The sequence below is a fragment of the Eulemur rufifrons genome, chromosome 30 (genome assembly GCF_041146395.1).
Source record: "Eulemur rufifrons isolate Redbay chromosome 30, OSU_ERuf_1, whole genome shotgun sequence".
Classification (NCBI taxonomy): Eukaryota; Metazoa; Chordata; class Mammalia; order Primates; family Lemuridae; genus Eulemur; species Eulemur rufifrons.
Window position 1 is genome coordinate 63,419,452 of NC_091012.1, and position 21,579 is coordinate 63,441,030.

General features: G+C 36.8%; 1 protein-coding gene across 1 annotated transcript in view; it reads right to left on the minus strand.

The window, feature by feature from the left end:
* Positions 1-20,024, minus strand: part of TBC1D8B (TBC1 domain family member 8B) — a 64,868-nt gene extending 44,844 nt beyond the window's left edge. The window contains exons 1-5 of the mRNA XM_069463239.1: positions 19,770-20,024; positions 5,210-5,320; positions 2,121-2,239; positions 1,038-1,263; positions 88-328 (exon numbers count right to left, since the gene is read on the minus strand). Coding sequence (XP_069319340.1) covers positions 88-328; positions 1,038-1,263; positions 2,121-2,239; positions 5,210-5,320; positions 19,770-19,899 — 827 coding nt within the window. The 5' untranslated portion in view covers positions 19,900-20,024. The remainder of the gene's footprint in view (positions 1-87; positions 329-1,037; positions 1,264-2,120; positions 2,240-5,209; positions 5,321-19,769) is intronic.
* Positions 20,025-21,579: the final 1,555 nt, after the last annotated feature.

Genomic DNA, 21,579 nt, shown 5'->3' on the forward strand with positions numbered 1-21,579 from the left:
AGAATTAACTTTTAATGCTAATCAATGCTATCATTCCTATGGTCAAAAAATACTTTAAAAAGTAAATATTATTTAAGCTTTGAATACCTTTTGGTGATTTGTAGAGGATCATCAAGGATTGGGTCATTATCAAATGTTTCTTTATCAAAAAGTCTCCTTATGGCATAGTTCGCCAGCTGTTCCATAAGAAGGTATGTTTGGTTAATGTGTAAAAACATCGAAAAGTAGTGATTCTCCCCTTGGGAACACACATGAATACTCTCTGTTAGTATGACATTTGAAGTCTTTTCAAGTTTTGAGACTGCATCCCAGGAGATAATGAGTTTTACTGCAAATAAGAGTTATAAGCAGGTATGAAAATTCTCAATACCAATTTATATTCATTAATCAGGTTTTTTTGAAACAATAATTAACCACTTGAAAGTGCTGTGAACAGCTAAAGTATTTTAGATTTCAAGATTAGTTAAAATTGTGAAGCATCACCATGAACATACAATAATTGGTGATTTTAGGAACAGATATAATTTTAAAGAATTTTTAAAAAATGATTCTGATTTGATATTTAAATCTGTTTCTTTATATAATTACATAATTATATAACTACTGACATAAAAGCTGTTTGTATGTGTTCTATAAATAATACTGTTTGATTCTTCATTGTGGCTGCGAAGTGGGGTACGGGTCATTAGGTACTATGGTACTATATTTATGTTTAAAACAAGGATTAAAACAGAGACTAAAGCAAGTAGGTAGTTTATAACATGGGATAGAAAGCAGTTATATGCCAGATTGCTATCATCATTTAATATTCATTCACTTCCCATAATATGCAAGGAATTCTATTCACACTTCTAATTGTTCCTACATTAAACAACCAGCCTTAAAAAGATTTTCTCTAGAGGAAATGAACTTTTACATGTACAGTTTAGCTATCTTTAATATCAATCCCATTACTTTATTTATGACCTAACACCACCACAGAGTTGATAGGTCAGACAGTAAGTTCAAAGCCATGGTAAGCAATAGAAACCACTTACTTTCTGATCCCAATAAAAAAGAATAGAAGCTCAGAAAGTTGGTGCTAAGATAAAGCCAACCCTGACAAGGAACCCGTCCTTTCCAATAACTGCACGAATAATAGGTCACTAACTTCTCTTGCTCTGGTAAACCAAAATATTTTTCAAATTTCAAAAGGGCTTCTCGAAATTTCTCAGGATCATCTTCTTTTGCAAAAGAATGTTTTCCCTCTTCAGCAATTAATCCCTAAAGGAGACAAAATATTTTCTGAAAATTCATCATCATCTACCAACAAAAATATATCTCATACATTTAAACAGATTATTGAATACAACTATACAGTTACCCCCCCTCTGTATCCATGGGTTCTGTATCTGGGGATTCAAGCAACCAGGGATTGAAAATATTTGGAAAACCAAGTCCACAAAGTTGCAAAAAGCAAAACTTAAATTTGCCACACACTGAGTACTATGTTGAATCCACATAAATGAAGTGATGCATAGGCATTTTATTTGGTATTATAAGTAATCTAGAGATGATTTAAACTATATGGGTGAATGTGCATAGATTATATGCAAATACTTTGTCATTTTATATAAGGGACTTGAGCATCCATGGATTTTGCTGTCTGTGGGGAGTGCTGGAACCAATCCCCTATGGATACCTAGGGATGACTATATATATATATCTATACAGGTACCTACAGTGTATGTATATATGTGTGCATATACATAATTCTCTAAGGATAGAGGAGAGCAGATTTTCTTCAATTATGTATTTAGATTTCTACTAATGCCTCACAAGGAGCTACCACAAATACAGGTGCTAAATATCTTCTTTTGAATGAACAAAGGGTTTATTCAAACTCAAAACTCAAGAGATATTGAAATGAAAATGGCCCTAAGAGCACTCACAAGGGCACCAAAGACAAACCACTGACTTCACAATTTTTCTTTAGCATTGATTCTGACATTCATACATGTGCCTCTACCAATTGTGAAAGGTGCCAGTGAAACACTGACCTTCTATGCAACTTTTGATCCACATATAAGAGAGTCAAATATTGTAGTATTCCATCTACAAAATATGTCCATGCCACTTACTCTTATCTTTCCTTGTACAAAATTAGTAATATCTTCATTTGAATCAAACACAGATAAGGTCTTCATTATATTTTGTTCCAACCAATCCCAATGCTTCATTATTTCTTCTCTGTTGGCTCCTGATTAATAACATAAGAGAAAAAAACACTCAAGGAAAATTCCACATCAAAACTGTACTTAGTATTTAAAAGCTTAGTTCAAAAAGAAATAAAATGTGCTTACTTTAAAAAATGATGGTCATAAAGGAATAAAGGTACTACATTTATTCTCTACTTCATCCTTATATGTGGGCATGAACAATATTTCTCATTATAAATAGAAAGAATAGGCCGGGCGTGGTGGCTCACGCCTGTAATCCTAGCACTCTGGGAGGCCGAGGCGGGTGGATCGCTCGAGGTCAGGAGTTCAAGACCAGCCTGAGCAAGAGTGAGACCCCGTCTCTACTAAAAATAGAAAGAAATTATATGGACAACTAAAATATATATATACAAAAAATTAGCCGGGCATGGTGGCGCATGCCTGTAGTCCCAGCTACTCGGGAGGCTGAGGCAGTAGGATCGCTTGAGCCCAGGAGTTTGAGGTTGCTGTGAGCTAGACTGACGCCACGGCACTCACTCTAGCCCGGGCAACAGAGTGAGACTCTGTCTCAAAAAAAAAAAATAAAAAATAAATAAATAAATAAATAAATAGAAAGAATAAAATATTTAATGTAATGGGAGAAAAGTGAATACAACTCATGAAAAAAAGATATAAAATTCTGAAAACAAGATACCAGTAACTGGTGCCTCGAGAGTAACCAGTATCTTTTAAGAGAGTGTATAGAGTACCAGAAAATACATATACATAATTCAATCTTTGGTCTGCAAATAATATAGTTAGTACTGTCTCTATAATCTGTGTGGCTAAAAACAGCATGAACGTGACAATCCTATGCATGCTGTGTAAATGTGGATTTCAATTGTGGCCACCCACTCTACTTATTTCGGAAGCCATGCAACCTTTGCTCAGAGTCACCACATTCATTAAAAGACCTAGTAAACTTAAAAGCTTTCATGAAGGAGTTTAGAAACCCTGTAGCAAGGTTAAACCCAAGTGGCCTGCTAAATCAGTGTTGGGTGGCTTGTGGAGGGTCAGATTAAATATTATTAGCTCCAGTTTGCTTTGGTTTGAAGAATATTTCAAAATCATCAATCTCCCCCTATTACTTACATACCTTGAAGATCTTCCCAGCATTGTGGATTATACAAATCTCATTCAAAAGAAATATATTAACTTTTTTTTTTTTTTTAGAGATGAGGATCTCGCTATGTTGCCCAGGCTGGTCTCAAATTCCTGGCCTTGAGCGATCCTCCTCCCTCAGCCTCCCAAGCAGCTGGGATTACAGGTACGCACCACTGTGCCCAGCCATGTTGACTTCTTAGTATGTTTTAATGATATATGGAGACTAACACATTAAAAAATTTATTGACATTGCAAAATTGCCTATTTCTTTATAAATCAGTTAGAACTTTATTTGTGTTACTGAAGTCACCATACCAAGAATAGTAACTTTCTTTAATGAACCACAAATAAAAGCCAAGGAGAAATGTTAAGGCCTTTATTTTGATTCTTTGGGTATAAGGAAGCTTCATTAGTAGGTAACAACTATATTTCTGTATCAGGTTAATTTGGGGGAATGAGTTATATAATCATCCTTTATTTTTTTAACGTAGAAAGGACATTTTTTTCTAAATAATTTCTACCAACCAGATTTAGAGTTGAGGTTACAGAATTTTCAGGTCAGCAGGTATAATGTCATCTTCGTTTAGTTTAAATGGCATTCAATTTAAGAGAGCCAGGAGAAAAGATTGACAACACTAAAAGAAATTTAGAGAGAAATACAAAAACAAGCCACATACCCTAAAAAATTAATTGTATACTGTATATTCATGCATACTAACTGTCCACAAATTCATGTGCTTTTGTTCCTTTTTTAAGTATATCTACTTTAGAAGAGAGAGGGAGAAGAGAGAAAGAGATAAAGGCAGTCTTTCAATATTAAAAAGGCTAGAAACCTGGGATTCTAATTTAGATCAACATTATAATAGCATCACCAAAAAAGTAAAAAAACTATGAATGTGGTTTTTTTTTTTTTTTTTGAGACAGAGTCTCACTCTGTTGCCCAGGCTAGAGTGCCGTGGGGTCAGCCTAGCTCACAGCAATCTCAAACTCCTGGGCTCAAGCGATCCTTCTGCCTCAGCCTCCTGAGTAGCTGGGACTACAGGCATGCACCACCATGCCCGGCTAATTTTTAAAATTTATATTTTTAGTTGGCCAGATAATTTCTTTCTATTTTTTTAGTAGAGATGGGGGTCTCGCTCTTGCTAAGGCTGGTCTCGAACGCCTGAGCTCAGCTCAAACGATCCGCCGGCCTTGGCCTCCCAGGGTACTAGGATTACGGGTGTGGTGACGCCCGGCATGAATGTGGGTTTTTAAAAGTTATTTTGACTTGCTTTATTAGAAAGAATTATGCTTTTTTCTTTTCTACCCACTATATACATGTGGAAGCATCTGAACTAGCCTGGCATGACTGAATATGTACAATTACTTGTAACACATTCCTTCGTATTTCAAGGATATGATGCCTTTTGTGAGAAAATAGGTGTGTGAATAAAAAAGGTTTAATTTTTCAGGCTTATACTTTCTTAGGGGACAACTTTTAAGTCTTGGGCTCACCGTTAACTTCAGATTCTCCTCATCTGAGTTATTAGAAGTGAAACAATGTATTTCATGTGGAAGTTCCCATCTTCCCTACAGTTGGGTGAAGCAGAAGATGAAGAAAGGAGACATACAGCAGTAGCAGTTACCAAAAGCTGATCAGAATCAGCACTGCTGGACCACATGCTTCAGGTCCTTCTCACCAATGGATTTTTAAAAACCTTAATAATCTGTAACCTTCTTAAATAAATAGAAGTCTTGCTATTCTCTCAAAGTAAACTTGCACATTTAACTCGTTTCTAAATCTCAGAACTAGGCAGTATAAATATAAACATTCAGTTTCTTAGTATCGTTATTTAATTTGAATTATATGTTTAAAAAATCATACTCACCACATGCAATTGACAAGTAAACTTGAGAATCCGGTGTCTGGTGCAGGATGCGAAATGGAGCTACTTTAGCAGTAGAGTCTAAAACTGAATCCAGAGTCCCAACCAGAAGCCCTGTGTAACAGAAAGATTATTGATATAAGGACTTTACAAGAGATAAATAAAATGAATATCATTTCATATAATAAACTAATGAATGTATTTAAAAAATTTTGTAGCCCAAGGAGTCCTTATAGAGATGTTTTTAAAGAAAAAATATATTTAGGATGAAGAGAGTACAGTATACCAATGTGAATAGTGTTTGAGATAATTATCTTTCAATAAAAGAGTTATGTAAGCTTCAGTTATTCAAATCTCACAATGTATCTGAAGCACTTATATACCACCTTCATAAGGTCGTATGTATAGGAGATAAGAATGTAGGATCCGGTACCAGAAACTAACTGGGTTGAATCCTGTTTCTGTCACTTACTTGCATCAACTTGAGCAAGTTAAAGTACTTGCCCTTTCTGCATCCTCATTTGTAAAATAAGGAGGTTAAAACAGAACCTACCACAAAGAGCTGTTGTAAAAATTAAATGAATTATTACATATAAAACACTTAGAACAATGCTTAGCACACAGTAAAACACCCAATATTAGCTAATACTATTATTGTGTAAAAAAGTCTTAGATATTTAAACAAGATAAAACCTTGATTAATTAAAATACTTCCATAAAGGGATTTTCTTTTTAACAACTCTTAATTCCTCAATTTGAAATTCAAGGCTCTTGATCAATTAGTTCCAATTTAATTATCTAATTAAATTTCCTACTACTTCCTACAACAAAGTTTGCTGTTTTCTTAAATGACCAGCTAATTTCTCCCTTAGGATCTCTGATAAACAATTATCTTTTTACCTAGAAATCATAATGAAAGTCTTCTAGCCCAGTCCAGCTAATCCAGATGCTATATTTTCTTTGAGACTCACTTATCCCATGAAATCCTCACTGGCAACTCCAAGTAATAATGCTTTCCCTTTTGTCTGAATACTAATAACATTTAAAGTCTATACAAGTTGAGTATCCTTTATATGAAATGCTTGGGACTAGAAGTGCTTCAGATTTTTTTGGATTTTGGATTATTTGCATATACATGAGATATCTTAGGGATGGAACTCAAGTCTAAACATGAAATTCATTTGTATCATATATACCTTATACACATAGCCTGAAGATAATTTTATATAATATTTTTAATAATTTTGGCACAAAACAAAGTTTTGACTGTGACCTGTCACATAAGGTCAGGTGTGGAATTTTCCATGTGTAGCATCCTGTTGGCAATTAAAGTTTCAGATTTTGGAGCATTTTGGATTTCTGATTTTTGGATTAGGGGTGCACAACCTAGCATTTGATTATTAGGTTGGTTATAACAACTACTTTCTAAGTACTTCATGTATATTATTCTTTCTCCTTATCTAGAGTATTAGTTCCTTGAGGACAATAACCATGTCTTCTACCTCTAGGTTTGTATCCTTAACTTTCTACATATTGCTGGGCACAATGAGTTTGTTGACTTAACTATATCAATGGGATGGATGAAATATGTAAATGTACCTTCCTTTTCTGGAAGCTTCGATTGGCTAAGTGCTGGTTTTGCTTTATCAGGCATTTCCCTTTAGTTTAGCAAATAGATTTTTGAGAAAAATTTAAATCAATTATAAATCAGGCTTCTGGCTCTTTTCCTATTGTTACTCGCATAAAAAGAGTCAAGCTTTGAATGAGAATATAGGTAGGTCGGCAGATGTGAGGTAGGACGTTATTATAAGCATAGAGGCAGCTAAATTAGAAGAATAAAAGATAGAACAAAGTGATAAAGAGAAATTTGGCCCAGATGAAAGGAAAGGGTGGGACAGTGAATACAGGAATAGATGAAAAATAAAAATAGGGGCCGGGCGCGGTGGCTCACGCCTGTAATCCTAGCACTCTGGGAGGCCGAGGCGGGTGGATCGCTCAAGGTCAGGAGTTCAAGACCAGCCTGAGCAAGAGTGAGCCCCGTCTCTACTAAAAATAGAAAGAAATTATATGGACAACTAAAATATATATGTAGAAAAAATTAGCCGGGCATGGTGGCGCATGCCTGTAGTCCCAGCTACCCGGAAGGCTGAGGCGGTAGGATTGCTTAAGCCCAGGAGTTTGAGGTTGCTGTGAGCTAGACTGACGCCACGGCACTCTAGCCCAGGCAACAAAGCAAGACTCTGTCTCAAATAAATAAATAAATAAATAAAAATAGAGGTCGCATATGCAGCATAATATCAATTAGCAATCTGACAGAGAATTTTGATAGTGGGGGCAAAATATCAAGAAAGAAGATTTTGGTAGTGACAACATGTGCAGATTATAGAAGAAGTCATCTGATATGAAAAAAGTTAGGGTATGAGTTGAAGATTTTATTTAAGAAACAGAAATGAGGAAACTCAAACAAATATTATGTAAGATGAGGTACTGGGGAATAGAGAATGGGAATGAGGAGGAGGGACAGAAGAAATGATTATTATACTTCACTAATGATGAGGGAATACTGGTGAGTTTGGGGATAATAGGAACAATAATACTATCACTTTCAGCATTGAAGTAGTGACTGTGAGAAACTGGAGATTTAGTCAAGGATAAAGATAGAAAAGTAAGAGCTAAACAAACTATCCAGTGTCTTCAGAGCACAGTGATTGAAATTACTCAGGAAATGGAGGAAAGGAGAATGTTCTCAATTTGAAGATAGGAGTGTGAAAAATACCCAAAATAGAGATAAAAAAAAGAGTGGTAGGTAGCAAAAGACAACCAAAAGAGGTCACCATCTCCAGTGGAGAAATAGAATAGAGTAATAAGCATATGAATAAAAGGCTCAACATCACTAATCATCAGAGAAATGCAAATCAAAACCACAATGAGACACCATCTTATACCAGTCAGAATGGCTACTAAAAAGTCATCAACCTAAGTGTCCATCAAGGGATGATTAGATAAAGAACATGTGTTATAGGCACACACCATGGCACATATACCATGGAATACTATTAATACTCAGCTATAGGAAAGAACAAAATGTCTTTTGCAGTAACATGGATGGAACTGGAGGCCATTATCTTAAATAACTCAGAAAGTCAAATACCACATGTTCTTGCTTATAAGTAGGAGCTAAATAATGTGTACACATGGACACAGAGAATGGAATAATAGACGCTGGAGACTCAGAAAGGTGAGAAGGTGGGAGGAATAAAAAGTTACTTAATGGGTACAATGTACACTATTTGGGTGATGGTTACACTAGCAGCCTAGACTTAACAAAACTGCACTTGTATGTATAAAAAAATATATAAAAATGTATAAAATGAATAAAAACGTATAAATTAAAAAAAAAAACACATGAGCACAAAGAGATATAAAGGTCACTGGAAATCAAGAAGTGGGGACTGGGAGGAAAGGAGGGGTAAAAACCTACCTGTTGGTTACAATGAACACTATTCGGGTGATGAGTACACTAAAAGTCCTGACATTATAAAATGTATCCATGTAACAAAAACATTTTTACCCCTTTAACATTTTGAAATGAAAAAAAGATTTTAAAAAAAGAAGTGTATAGATGTGTATATATAAATAAACATATAACAACTTGGCAAAATTATCTAAACGAAGGAATTATAGTTTCAAATAAAAACATTTATTAAACACAGGAGAGTTTTAGCAAATAACAGATAAAATATGATTTTTTATCTTTTTAAAGATACCGTTTAAAGGTAACAGCAGCAATGTGGGTGTAGGGAGTGATCAAAATCACCAGCAAGATTAAGGTCACTTTTTTTTTTTTTTTTTGAGACAGAGTCTCTCTCTGTTGCCCGGGCTAGAGTGAGTGCCATGGCGTTAGCCTAGCTCACAGCAACCTCAAACTCCTGAGCTCAAGCGATCCTCCTGTCTCAGCCTCCCGAGTAGCTGGGACTACAGGCATGCACCACCATGCCCGGCTAATTTTTTCTATATATATTTTTAGCTGTCCATATAATTTCTTTCTATTTTTAGTAGAGATGGGGTCTCGCTCTTGCTCAGGCTGGTCTCGAACTCCTGAGCTCAAACGATCCGCCCACCTCGGCCTCCCAGAGTGCTAGGATTACAGGCGTGAGCCACCGCGCCCAGCCAAGGTCACTTTTTTGAGACAGGGTCTCACTCTGTTGCCTAGGCTAGAGTGCAGTGGCATCATCATAGCTCACTGCAACCTCAAACTTCTGGGTTCAAGCAATCCTCCTGCCTCAGCCTCCCGAGTAGCTGGGACCACAGGCATGTGCCTCCATGCCCAGCTAATTTTTAAACATTTTTGTAGAGATGGGGTCTTGATATATGGCTCAAGCTGGTCTCTAACTCCTGGCCTCAAGTGATCCTCCTACCCAGGCCTCCCAAAGTGCTGGGATTACAGGCCTGAGTCACCGTGCTGGGCCTAATGCCACATTTGCCAGCAGAAATGTTCACAAGCTTATAAATGCCTTACACTATATGGAAAGGAAATTGTTCAGTTTTTCTAAGTATAAAATCAGGCAGTTAATATAAAACTATGCAACAAATAATTTGGAAGCCACTGCTAGAATACATTTCCAGTCACTTAGGGAACACTTTCAGCTCATTAAGCTGTAATCATCATAAACTCTCTGCAAGTCATTCAGGAATTAATATGTGCTAATGTCTGGGTTTTAAAAGTACAAGAAAACAAGCAGACAATTTTGAGTTGCTTCTCCATATACCCAGAGGTTCATCTTCTGACAGCCTGAACATTCAAGGTCATGAATCAGCCTATACATGGGAAATCTTATAGCTATACTAAATTGGGAAGAGAATAGATATTGTTAGCTGTATGACAGAAGAAGAAATTTTAAAATATCAAGAAATTCAAATCATCCTTGAATGAGTATAACTGAGTAAAGTATCAATGTTCCAGATCCTGGTAAAGGTCTATGAGACTTTGGTAGCATCTGCCATACAAGTAACACCCACCATCTTAATGAAATTCACCACCATAATTGATGTGAAATACTTTTTATTAAATGGTATAGCAAGATAACAAAAAAGATCCTATGATTTTAAAAAATAGGTACTTTGAAGATAATGATTACTGTTTATGAACCAACTGTTTTTAGCTGGATAGAGACAGAAGACCATAGACTTTAGAGATGAAAAATATCCTAACAAGTCATGTACAGCACATTTATCTCCTCTGCAGTATCCCTGACAGAAAGCCTGTCTTTTTCCTTGAATAATTCCAGAGAGTTTACTTCTCCTAAGGCAGCCTATTCCATCGGTAGAAATTTCTATTTATTAGAAAGTCCTTTCTAAAATATGGAAGGATTTATATATCCAAATGTTTAAGCCAGCTTCATGGGCTTAGGACCTGTGCACAGGGCCCATGCTCAGAAGGACCCTGTGATTGGTTTAAGCTCTGTTGTCACTGTCTTGAAATTCTTAATTTTTGAACAAGAAGCCCTTCGTTATCATTTTACACTGGGTCCCGCAAATTACGTAGCCAGTCCTGGTTATATGTGGTTACCTCTGGGCAGTGAGATCATGGGTGATTACTATTTTTTTCTTTATGTCTATACATATTTTCTGGAATTTTTACAATGAGCATCTTTTAACTGCTAAGATAGAAAAACAAAGCTATTTCTTACTCACCAATAAAAGAAAAAGTGAGGTCTTTCTTAGGATAAATACAATGCTACTTCCTTACAGGACAATACAAAACATCTACTCTATTCCACACGATGGGTCTTAAAATATTATAATTATAGTTATCTTATTTCCCCTTATTTATTCTTCTCTTCTCCTAGCTTACATATACCTAGTTCTTTCAACTGCTTGTTGTATGAGATCATCTAGTCTCATATTATTTCTTCTACCATTTCCTTAACATACTTATTTGTCAAAGTTTCTTTTAAAATATGTCATTCAAACCTGTATACCAGATATGGTCTGAACAAAGACAGGCTTTTTATATTGTGGGCTCCATGGTTCTATTAATATTAATGCAGTCTAAGATTATTAGCTTTTATTGGCCACTATATGTTATTATCATACTAACTTTGTTATCAAAAATACTTTGACCTTTTTCATAAATACAAGTGCCAACCTAGGTATTCCATACAGCTGATTTTTTAAAAAAAAAAAAAACCTAAATGCACTTTACATTTTACTCATGTTAAATTTTATCTCACTGATTTCAACTGTGCTCAGATCTTTCAGAATCTTGATTTTTATCTTCAAAGATAGTGATTCTTTTCAACCCAAACTGCAAATTTGAATCATTTGGAGTTTTAACCTATCTTTTCCTCAACTTTGCATTATAAAATTTTTTGAACATATAAAAATAGAATAATATATTGGAACCTCCATTGAGTCATCATCCAGCTTCAATAATTATCATTTCTTCAATCTTCTTTCATTTGTCCCTCCTGGAGTATTTTAAATTCCAGACATTGTATCATTTTATCCATAAATAATCCAGTGACCCTTAGTTTTAAAAGGTCCTCAGTTGAATCTAACATGCAGCCAGCATTGAGAACACTGATCTATGGTATTAATTGTCCCTTCCAATTTTTAGACACCTGTAAATTTCATAAACATTTCTTTTTTATATTAGGTCAATGGTAATGATGAACAAGTAGGACAAAGGGGAGTGTTTGAGGAAAGACCATGAAAATAACCATAGCTTGTATATGGTCCTCATTATTAATGTGTTAGTTTAGTATACAAACCTAAGTGTACTTTAGTTTGACAAGTGGCCCTTTCTGTTTCTAAACTAGACTGAGGGCACTGTGTAAGGCAACACTGTTCTAACTACAGAAGGGTCATACAACTGAACTTCCTAATTACAAACAAGATTTATTTCCATTCTAAGTGTTCAATTATAAATTTTGTCCATAGTAATGACTGCTGGAACCTTACAGCAGATTCTGTATCTCATCATAAGCTGTCATGCTTACAACATCAAATAAGTACACCTTTACAGAATTTTCTATCATATCAACTTCATTAGATGTTAATAAAAAAAGCTAATTAGTAAACTGCCAATACACTTAGTAGGAAATATATTCGAATGAGAGAAAGTAGTGTGCTCAGTAGAGGTTGTGGATTTTCCTGATTCTATTACTTTGCTACCAGATCTAAGTCCTTAAAACAAGACTGTGAATGCTTATTTTAGAATAATCCAATAGCCACAGTTGGCATTTTGAAAGCTGCCAACTTTATACTAAGAGCTTTGAAAAACAGTTAATAAAAATAATTCTTCTTCTGTTCTGTTTTCCCTCTCTGTGGATTCTTTTAAAGGCATTTAGTTGAAAACTATATATTATAAAAGCACTCATTTCCTTCCCTGACTGAAATCTTTGCTCATTAAAGGATTTAGAATTTTTTAGGGAACCAATTAATGTCGCAAACAGCAAATTACAATATCTTATGAGAAAAAAGAAAAATTATCAAACTCAGCTACATTTCTAAAGATTAAAACAGAAAAATTGAGAATTGTTACCATCTTTATTTAGTCACTTCTTACTCTTCAAGACTTATGTACCAATGTACAAATAGAGTAATCCTCAGAAAATTAAAGAAAACGCAATACCTGAATTCCTAGGTAGAAAGCAAAAAATAAGACAGGAAACGAATACTCATATACAGTATAGTACTTTTATTATTATTTAGAATAACTAAACCAGGACATCACTTTGGTTAGTTTAAAACAAGAAGATAACTAATATAATAATAAAAATCAGAAAATGTGATCATTCCTTGTTTTAAAACTTCACTTCTTTATACCACAGTAAGGGAGAAAAAGAAAAAAGACCGTCATGTGTTGGGTTGAAAGAGCAGTGGAGACAAAAAACAACAAAGGTTTAATTCTTAAGTCCCTTTAATTCTCTATCTCAGGTTTTCCTCTGGTATAGATGAAGATTTTGCTCTTCAACAACCTTTTTCTAGTTGCTAAGGGCATTATATCTGCAGTCTCATATTTTCAACTCCAAATAAATGAATCTGGAATCCTTGCTATGTCCCCAACAACTGTCATCTTTTGTACTATCACATTATTCCTCCCACTTAGAATGTCCTCCCCACTTCTCCCTACCAAACCACCTCACAGATATCGTTAGTGCTCATAGATGGATGATTTAATTCAAAAACAATCCAAACTGGTTTTTGGCAAGATGCTTCACAGATGTCGCACTGGAATTCTGCCACCAGTACACTGCCTATTATTAATCACTGCTTTTAGGAAACCTTTGTATCTTTAACAGGACTTCAGATAAGCATACTTTATGCCAGAACTGGCCTTGGAAAATTGCTTTGGGGGTTTCTAATACCCCTGAATTCATGGAGATTCATAAGCCAACAAAACCAGGCTGATACTATTATTCACTACCCCAGTAATTATATATTTGTTTGCTTACTTGTTTATCATCTGTCTGTCCAACTAGATTATAGACTCTGTAAGGGCTGGAACTATTTCTGTTTTATTCACCACTGTATACTCAACACTCAGGACTCGGGTCAGCTACCACTCTATTTCTCTGCTTCCCTTCACAACAAATTTCCTAGAAAAAATCTGTATTCACCCTGTTCCCAAATATCCGCTTGGCTCATATACTCTAGTACCTGAAGTCTCTGCTCATAGGTCACCTTAAGAGGTGTTCCCAGACCAATTTATCTAATATACCAAGCCCCTCCCCTCTCTATCATGATATCTTATTTTTCTTCATACTGCTTATCACCATCAGTCATATCATATATTATTTATTTGCCTCCCCCAACTAGAATGTTAGCCCCATGAGAATAGGGATATTGTTTTCTTCATTGCTTTATCTCCAACACCTAAAACAGTGATTGGTTTTTAAAAGGGATTCAATAAATATCTGTTATATGAATGTATTGTATACCATCATATTTAGGATTTACTATTACCTTTTGTGCTTATACAGAAGTAGCAAAAGGTGGGAAACTGGGTGCACTTTCAACATAAAGGCAATATAAAATCTCTCATAACTGTGCAGCAATGTGGCAAACATTATAATGCCTTTTATTATTTTATTTTTTAGGGACAGAGTCTCATAATGTTGCCCAGGCTGGCCTAGAACTCCTAGGCTCAAGTGATCCTCCCACCTCAGTCTCCTGAGTAGCAGGAACAACAGGTGCGTGCTACTGGGCCCAGCTGCCTTTTATTTTTATCATTATTTTTAGCTTACCTTATATCCATGGGCCTTCCACAACTGTCCACAAGCAGCATGAGCTTTAACTAGTTGAAGAGTTATTTCTTCTTCAAGTATTATGTTTTGAAAACTACTACTAAGGTAACCAAAGTTATATATACTCTGCAATACTACTCAGCAAAACAAGTGATGCTAATTATACCTGTGAAGGCACTGTTTGAGAACTTCTAGGTTTTGGGCAATCATAGATCAAAAGGAAATGTTGTCATGATAAATTATGCTAATTCTTATATATTATTCTGGTTATAACTATTCTGGTTATAAACCACAAATGCATAATCACAATCATACTAAAATTCTTCAGTGATTAACTATCAGTGTTTTGCTTTTGCAGTGATAATCACTGCATATTGGACATAGTCAATATTACCACTCCAAATCAATTTCTATCTAAAACATGGGGAAAGTAATTATTAGGAAAAATGGCATAAATATATAGCCCCTTTAGGTCTTCGGCCACCAAAAATGGCACTGGACATCTTAATCCTTCATTAATAGATAAATGTAAAATATTTGTGTAGTTATTCACAAGTTTCAAAACTCATTTTATCCACATAACAATGCTGTGAGGTAAGGAAGACAATTTTTATCTCCATTGTACAGATGGGGGAACTAAGCCTTCATAAAACAAATACAGACAAAAAATACCAAAGAATCAAGGAGGATAAAAGAAGCAGGGTTAATGGGGCAACCAGAATCACTGGACTTGGTGATGTAGTCATATATTTGTGATTGTTGGCTTGTAGTTGGTTTATTAAAAAGAAAATCCCATAGGGCAATACCCAGGGACAGCAAATCACACTGTGTGTTCCTCACCTTCCCTGAAACATTTTGGTCCCTGTGAAATGAAGTAAAAAATTACCTTTAAGTATCTCTTTGAACAAGAAAGGGCAACTTTGCAGGGGGGTTAGAGAAATGAAGGATGGTCAGTGTCATCACATTTTAGTCTTGTTTTTATTTTCATTAGAATAAAATCCACGTGATAGCAAATATTAATTTTCTACTTACATTATAAATCTCCACTATCTTAACCAAAAAATCCAACCACACAAAAAACCCTTTGCAGACAATCCACATCATTATGACTTTAACTTAACTCTTGAGGCTTGAGGATGCATGGCCCTAAGGCAAACAGTAGTAGTGGTTCCAGTCAATGCACAAGAAAAGGCCCCAGCAGTAAGCAGGGGAGGGGAAAGGGAAAGGGAATTTATCAACAGGTATCTATAAAAAGGCCCAAGGCTTACAGGTATGCAATAAACTTTCTACCAAGAAAAAGGGGTGACAATGATCATCCTTCATTTCTCAAAGCTTCCTACAAGGCTGCCCTTTCTCATTCAAAGAGACCTTTAACGGTAATTTTTTACTTGATTTCACAGGGTTCAAGAAGTTCCAGGGAGGGAAGGGATCATATAGTGTGATTTGTCCTCTCTAGGGGCTGCCCTGTGGGATTTTCTTTTTAATAAGCCAAAATGATAATTTATTAACTTTGTGTGTGTATGTGTATGTATATGTGTGGGGGTGGGTAGATCTTTCCTCACCTAAAATGAAATGTCATGCTCCCCATTGGGCACCCCCTTATCAGTAATGAGGTACCTGGAGGCCAAAATTTTTTATCAGATGGCTCCTTTGTGAGCATGAAATGCAGGGATATTTTGCTAATAAATACTTAATGCGAACACTTTCAGAGTTGAATTCCTTGAGTTGAGGGTGGGGAAAAAGAGGAGAGAAGCTTTATATTTTCAAGGGATGGTCACTAAAAGGTTTTTAAAAAGGCTACTTTATTGTTTATTATGTGTTTATGAAAAATCATTTACATAGTGATTTGTGAAGTCTATATAAATACAATAAAACTAAAAGCTTATTTCAAACATTTTTTAAATAAAAAGCTTATTTCAAACGTCATCATGTTCTAGTCTTTACAAATGATTTAATAATTTCAAAGTAATGGTACCAAGATGAAGGAGGATATAAGGAAACAATGTCTAAAAAGATTCCATTTTAATAAGTTTTATTTCTTACTTTTGCTCTATATACACTACAAAAACAATGTCTCCTGAGGGAGATTATCAATTCAGCCACCCAAGAACCTGCTTACACTATTCAGATATGGAAAATTCAAGAGTAAAATACTCTTAACTATCTAAATTAAGATTTCCTGATAGGTACGTCTTCCTAAATCCTATACACTAGAGTACTTAATAGAATGTAGTCCCATAATTCTACCCATGTAATAGTTCCTATCTGTCAAGCAGAGCAAATTGTTGATTTGTGCTTAATAAGACAAATACACATAAATTATTTTTAATTCTATAAAACCAGGTGCTAAATGTAAGTGCTACAGAAAAGTCATTACCCTTATCAGCCAGGAGAAGCAAGGGATAACATAAGGGAACTGTCAATACTCAGAAAGGTGAATTAACTTCTCTAAACGAAGGAAAATCATTATATCTGTAAAACAGCCCTACGTACTACAAAAATTTCCACAAGATATTCTACCTGCTGTAAACCAGGACAATTAAGTAAGATAAAGTTAGGCAAAGGGTCAGTAATTTACCAGATACCCACTACAAGTGTTTCGAAAATTTAGAAAAGGGGCAGTCTCTTGCTATAACCATCCTAGAGTTCTCTGTTGCTATTCCATTATAAGAAAAAAATGGAGTCAACTAACTTTACCAAGTCCACACCTAAATTACACTGCTGGTGATTATTGCCAATTATCACATGGCAAAGAAATGAAATCTTAAAGAAAGTACAATCATTAACATTTCGAGATTGTCATCTTTTCTTCATTAAACAAAATGTATACACTAACTTGTTAAATGGATAGCATATAAAACTGGATTTTAGCAAACAAAATGGACAAAGGCAAGCTTATGCTGGCACACAGTCAAGCTCCCGTGAGAGCTAATCCAAATGTGGATTTGCGGTAAAGCACAGCAAAGCTCTTGGCTTCACAATTTTAAGTAAGAATACAGTAATTGAGCAGCCATGAAAATCAGCACACACTTTTGCTCTAGACCAAAAAGAACCAAACAAACCTTAAAAACATCTCTTTGCTCCTTTCTGATCCATTTTGTCTAATTTACATGGAATTATAGTGGCAGTTTACATGCAGCAATTTCAAGCATCTTTTTTCAATACCACAGGTAAAATAATCATGCAGCGATATAAATTGACCACTAAGTCAACAGAGCTATCACTAGTCACAACATATACGTGTGGTAAAAATCTTGGTTTATTTCATTAGACAAATTTCCTCTGATTCTAGAGATACGGGGACTAGTAAATGGGGGAGTGGGTGGGATAGAGATAAGAAACTGGTGCATTTGGTCCATGCTTCAAGAAAGCATGTCAAATGAAAAATCAAACACACAAAACAAGGAGTTATTGTTTAAAGGAAATTTGCAATAAGTAAAAAATCATTTAATACTACATTATAGTGATTTGATTCCCAAGAATTTGATTTATCTTCTTATTTTTCAGGAACACAGTTGTATGAAGTGAAATGCACTTCTCTGGTAAATGTGGGCAGAAGCATCAGTAAAAATTCTGGTCAGGTAAAATTACGAGGAATCAAAATATAAGATTATTTCTGAGGCTGTAACACAAGGCTGTAAAATCTATTTTAAATATATCCTGACCTATTCTCAATGAACTCAAGTGGGTAATTTATGTCACTGGGTAATTATGAACACCGAGTCTCAAATTTTAATCTGGAAAATATCTGCATATATTAAATGGAAAGACTCTTCTGCAAAATAACACTTGTAACTTTTTTCCAGGCACAGAAAATGACAAAATGTCAAGTTTAACCAGACAATTTTTGTTGCCATATTTTCAAGAAGGCCTTTTTAGAAGCCAAATAAGATTACAGGTCTTGCAAAAAAAATTTTTTTTAATGTCCTATAAAACCTCAGAATTCTCTCCACCCTGGGAGTGGTTTGAAAAAGAAATAACAGCACACGTTTATTACCATTTTAACAACATACATTGATTTTTCTTTCTTTTTATCTTCTCAACTCTGTGAGGTAGGCACCATTTTACAGAAGAGGAAAAGCAAGGTAACCTCCTCCATGAATTTTCACTCAACCTGTCAGTCATCTGGTTCTATTGATAATTTACCCGATTTTCCTAGGCGGTCTTCCTTCTCCCTTAGCCCACCCTTCCCCCCTTATTCAGATAGAGAGCACAGCAAAGGCAGAGAACTGAATCTTAATTGTCTCTGTATAGAATTGCTAATAGCACCCAGTAGGTGCTTATGGTTGAGTAAATGAAAGAATTTCAGGAATGTCATCCAACAAAAGATGAGCTTGGGGCTAACATGCAGATTACTGTACTTTGTCCTCTTCCCACTACATCACGCTGCCTAAACTAAACGTGGTCCACCACTTCAAGACCAGAGTACCAAACCAGAAATTGTCACGAAAAACAGTTGTTGTCTCCGCAACGTCCAAAAGTTTGAATGTCCCTACCCAAGACGAATGATCTTAAAATAACATTCTTTGGAGACTTTAAACACTCAGCCAAGAAACAGTTCTTGTTAAGAATTGGGGGCAGGGTGGGTTAGGCAGGGAGAGTTAAACTCCCGTTTAAGTGGTTTGGCTTACAATCACGGCTTTGAATGAAGGGAGAGCGCCAAACACTCAAAGAGAAATTTGTTACGACGCTATAATGGCCTTTGAGAAGGGATCCCAAGGATTGAAAACTTGGAGACAAAGTAAAAGATGCTAAATTGGGAGAGATCAGCAATTCTGAGCCCTGCCCCTAGACCTTCCCCGCCTCCTTAATCTCTTTTGAAGCCTATTTCCCAGGATGTGACTGGGGCGCCTCCCTTCTCCTCGCCATCCCCGCGCCTCCCCAAACCCCTTCCCCCCAATTACACTCCCCAGGATGGTGATGGTCGGTCTGGGTTTTGTGAAAAAAGTTAAGTCCACAACTGCAAACTGGCCCCAGTCACCAGCCTAAATGCGACCTGTCTAGGTCGAACACTTGTTATCAGCCCCCTCCCCCCATGGGAAGCGACCGGGCAGGTACCCGTTTCTTCCTCTGTCTCAGAAAGAACCGCTCCTCCCTTCCCCTGTCCCACCCAAAGAGCAACCCGTCGTCCAGTGAGACACTCTCAGGACTTGGAGGTGGTAGCGGAAAGGTGGTGGCGGGAGAAGAACCCCAGTCCCTCCGCCCAGGGTTTAGGATCGGGCGGCGGGTAGCTACGAGTAACTGTTTTCCTCACTACCTTTTAAGTGACAGTGAACACGGCCCTGAGGCAGGTGGGGGTGGCCAAAGCTTACCTGTGAGCCCCCCTCCGCCTTCCTCTTCGTAGCCCCGACGCCGCTGCAGCACGAAGTAGTCGTTGGACCTTTCCATCAGCCACAGCTTCAGCGCATTTTTCAGGAGCACTTCCTCAGGCTTCAGCCACATCGTGAAGAACTTTGTGCAGCTCGGGCGCAGCGACGTGGATGCCCGCCTTACCCCACCCTCAACCCGTTTCTTCCCTTCTACTCTCCCACCAAATCTTCCTTAGGCGGCAGCAGCTCAGGTTCAGGTTTTACACACTTCCCCCAACCCTCCCTTCTCTCCCACGTAGGCAGCGAGATTGCCAATTCCCTCCCACAGCGCTACCGCCCGACTGGGAAATAGTACCTCTTCTTTATGTCTTGGGAATTGTAGTTTGCTACTCGCTTTTCTGTACTCGCGCGAGGGGAGCGCGGGACTACACTTCCCACAATACACTGGGGTGAGACCTGAGTCGGGGTGCTTTCAAAGCGGGTCCCGCCACCAGTTAAGTGTGTTTTGCCTATCTGAAGTTTAAAGCGGTTTTTTTGGTTCCAGTAAATGAGCCGCAGGTATAAAAGTGTTGCTTCTCCTTATCCTTTTACAGTCGAAGACATTATACTGTAGAAAGCAAAGTTTCCGGAATTTTTAAGTAACGACGGCCCATTTTGGGAAGCAGCAGTAGCAGCAGCAAAAATTTAATGAGCGTCAACTATGTACTTAGGGGATCTCACATAATCCTCAAAGAAGCGTTTAGAAGGGGACTTCTTCCCCACTTTGCACATTCATTAACGAAAGCGCTGACGAGTGAGGTGACTTATCCAAGGTCGCGCAGTCAGTGATATGATTCTCTGTATAAATCCAAAATTCTTCCCTAGATTAAGCTCTTTCTGCTCGTATAGGAAGAATATAAAATCTCCAGAAGCCACACATTTTCTTCATGCCGGGCGCCCCTCCTTTCCCCCACAGCCGCCCCTGTCGGTTTACCGTAATAAGCCACAGAACATATCTTGTCCGACTTTCCGTTTCAGGATCTAAACAATTTATAAGTAATTTTTTTCTTTCTTAAGCTCTTTTTAAGAAAAAATATCCCTTTCAGGGCAGCCTTCACCTCTTTGTATCTTGGCAATGAACACGGCTTGAACACTAAGGTGAATAAGGTCAATAATTTGCATGACATCGCTGTGAAGAAATACTTGGGAGACTTTTTATTTATTGCGATAACTAAGTCCATGGAAATTAAAGGGTGCATTAAAAGTGAAAACAGGTTTATAGAAAAGAAGGAGTCGGGAGGCAAGTAAGGGTCTCTTGGCAAGCTGTTTTGAGAATGAAGCCTCAAGGCCATGTAAACTAAAATAAAATTTTAAGGCTCACCCTCCCCCCCCCCCCCCACCGGCTGACTGAATGGACCCCCTTGTGGCCAAAGGAATATCCTAAAACTAAATTGCCTGCCAGGAGGAGGGAGGTCAGACATGCTTCAACATGCCCCCCTCCCTTCTTGGGGACATCCTTTGTAACCCATTAACAAGCCTAAGGGTATGCAAGACAAACCTGCAGGCCCTCAATTTACACAACAAATCTATGTCCAGTGGCTTGTCTCTGATAAACAACAACTATGTTAAAATATTCCAAGCCTTTAGACAAAGCTTCATGTCTTTAACCAATTACAAGCCAAAGAATCTTTAAACCCACCTGTAACTTGCAAGCCCCCGCTTCGAGATGGCCCACCTTTTCAGGTCAAACCAATTTATGATTCCCACGTATTGATTTATGACTTTACCTGTAATCCCTGTCTCCCTGAAATGTATAAAACCAAACTGTAGGCCA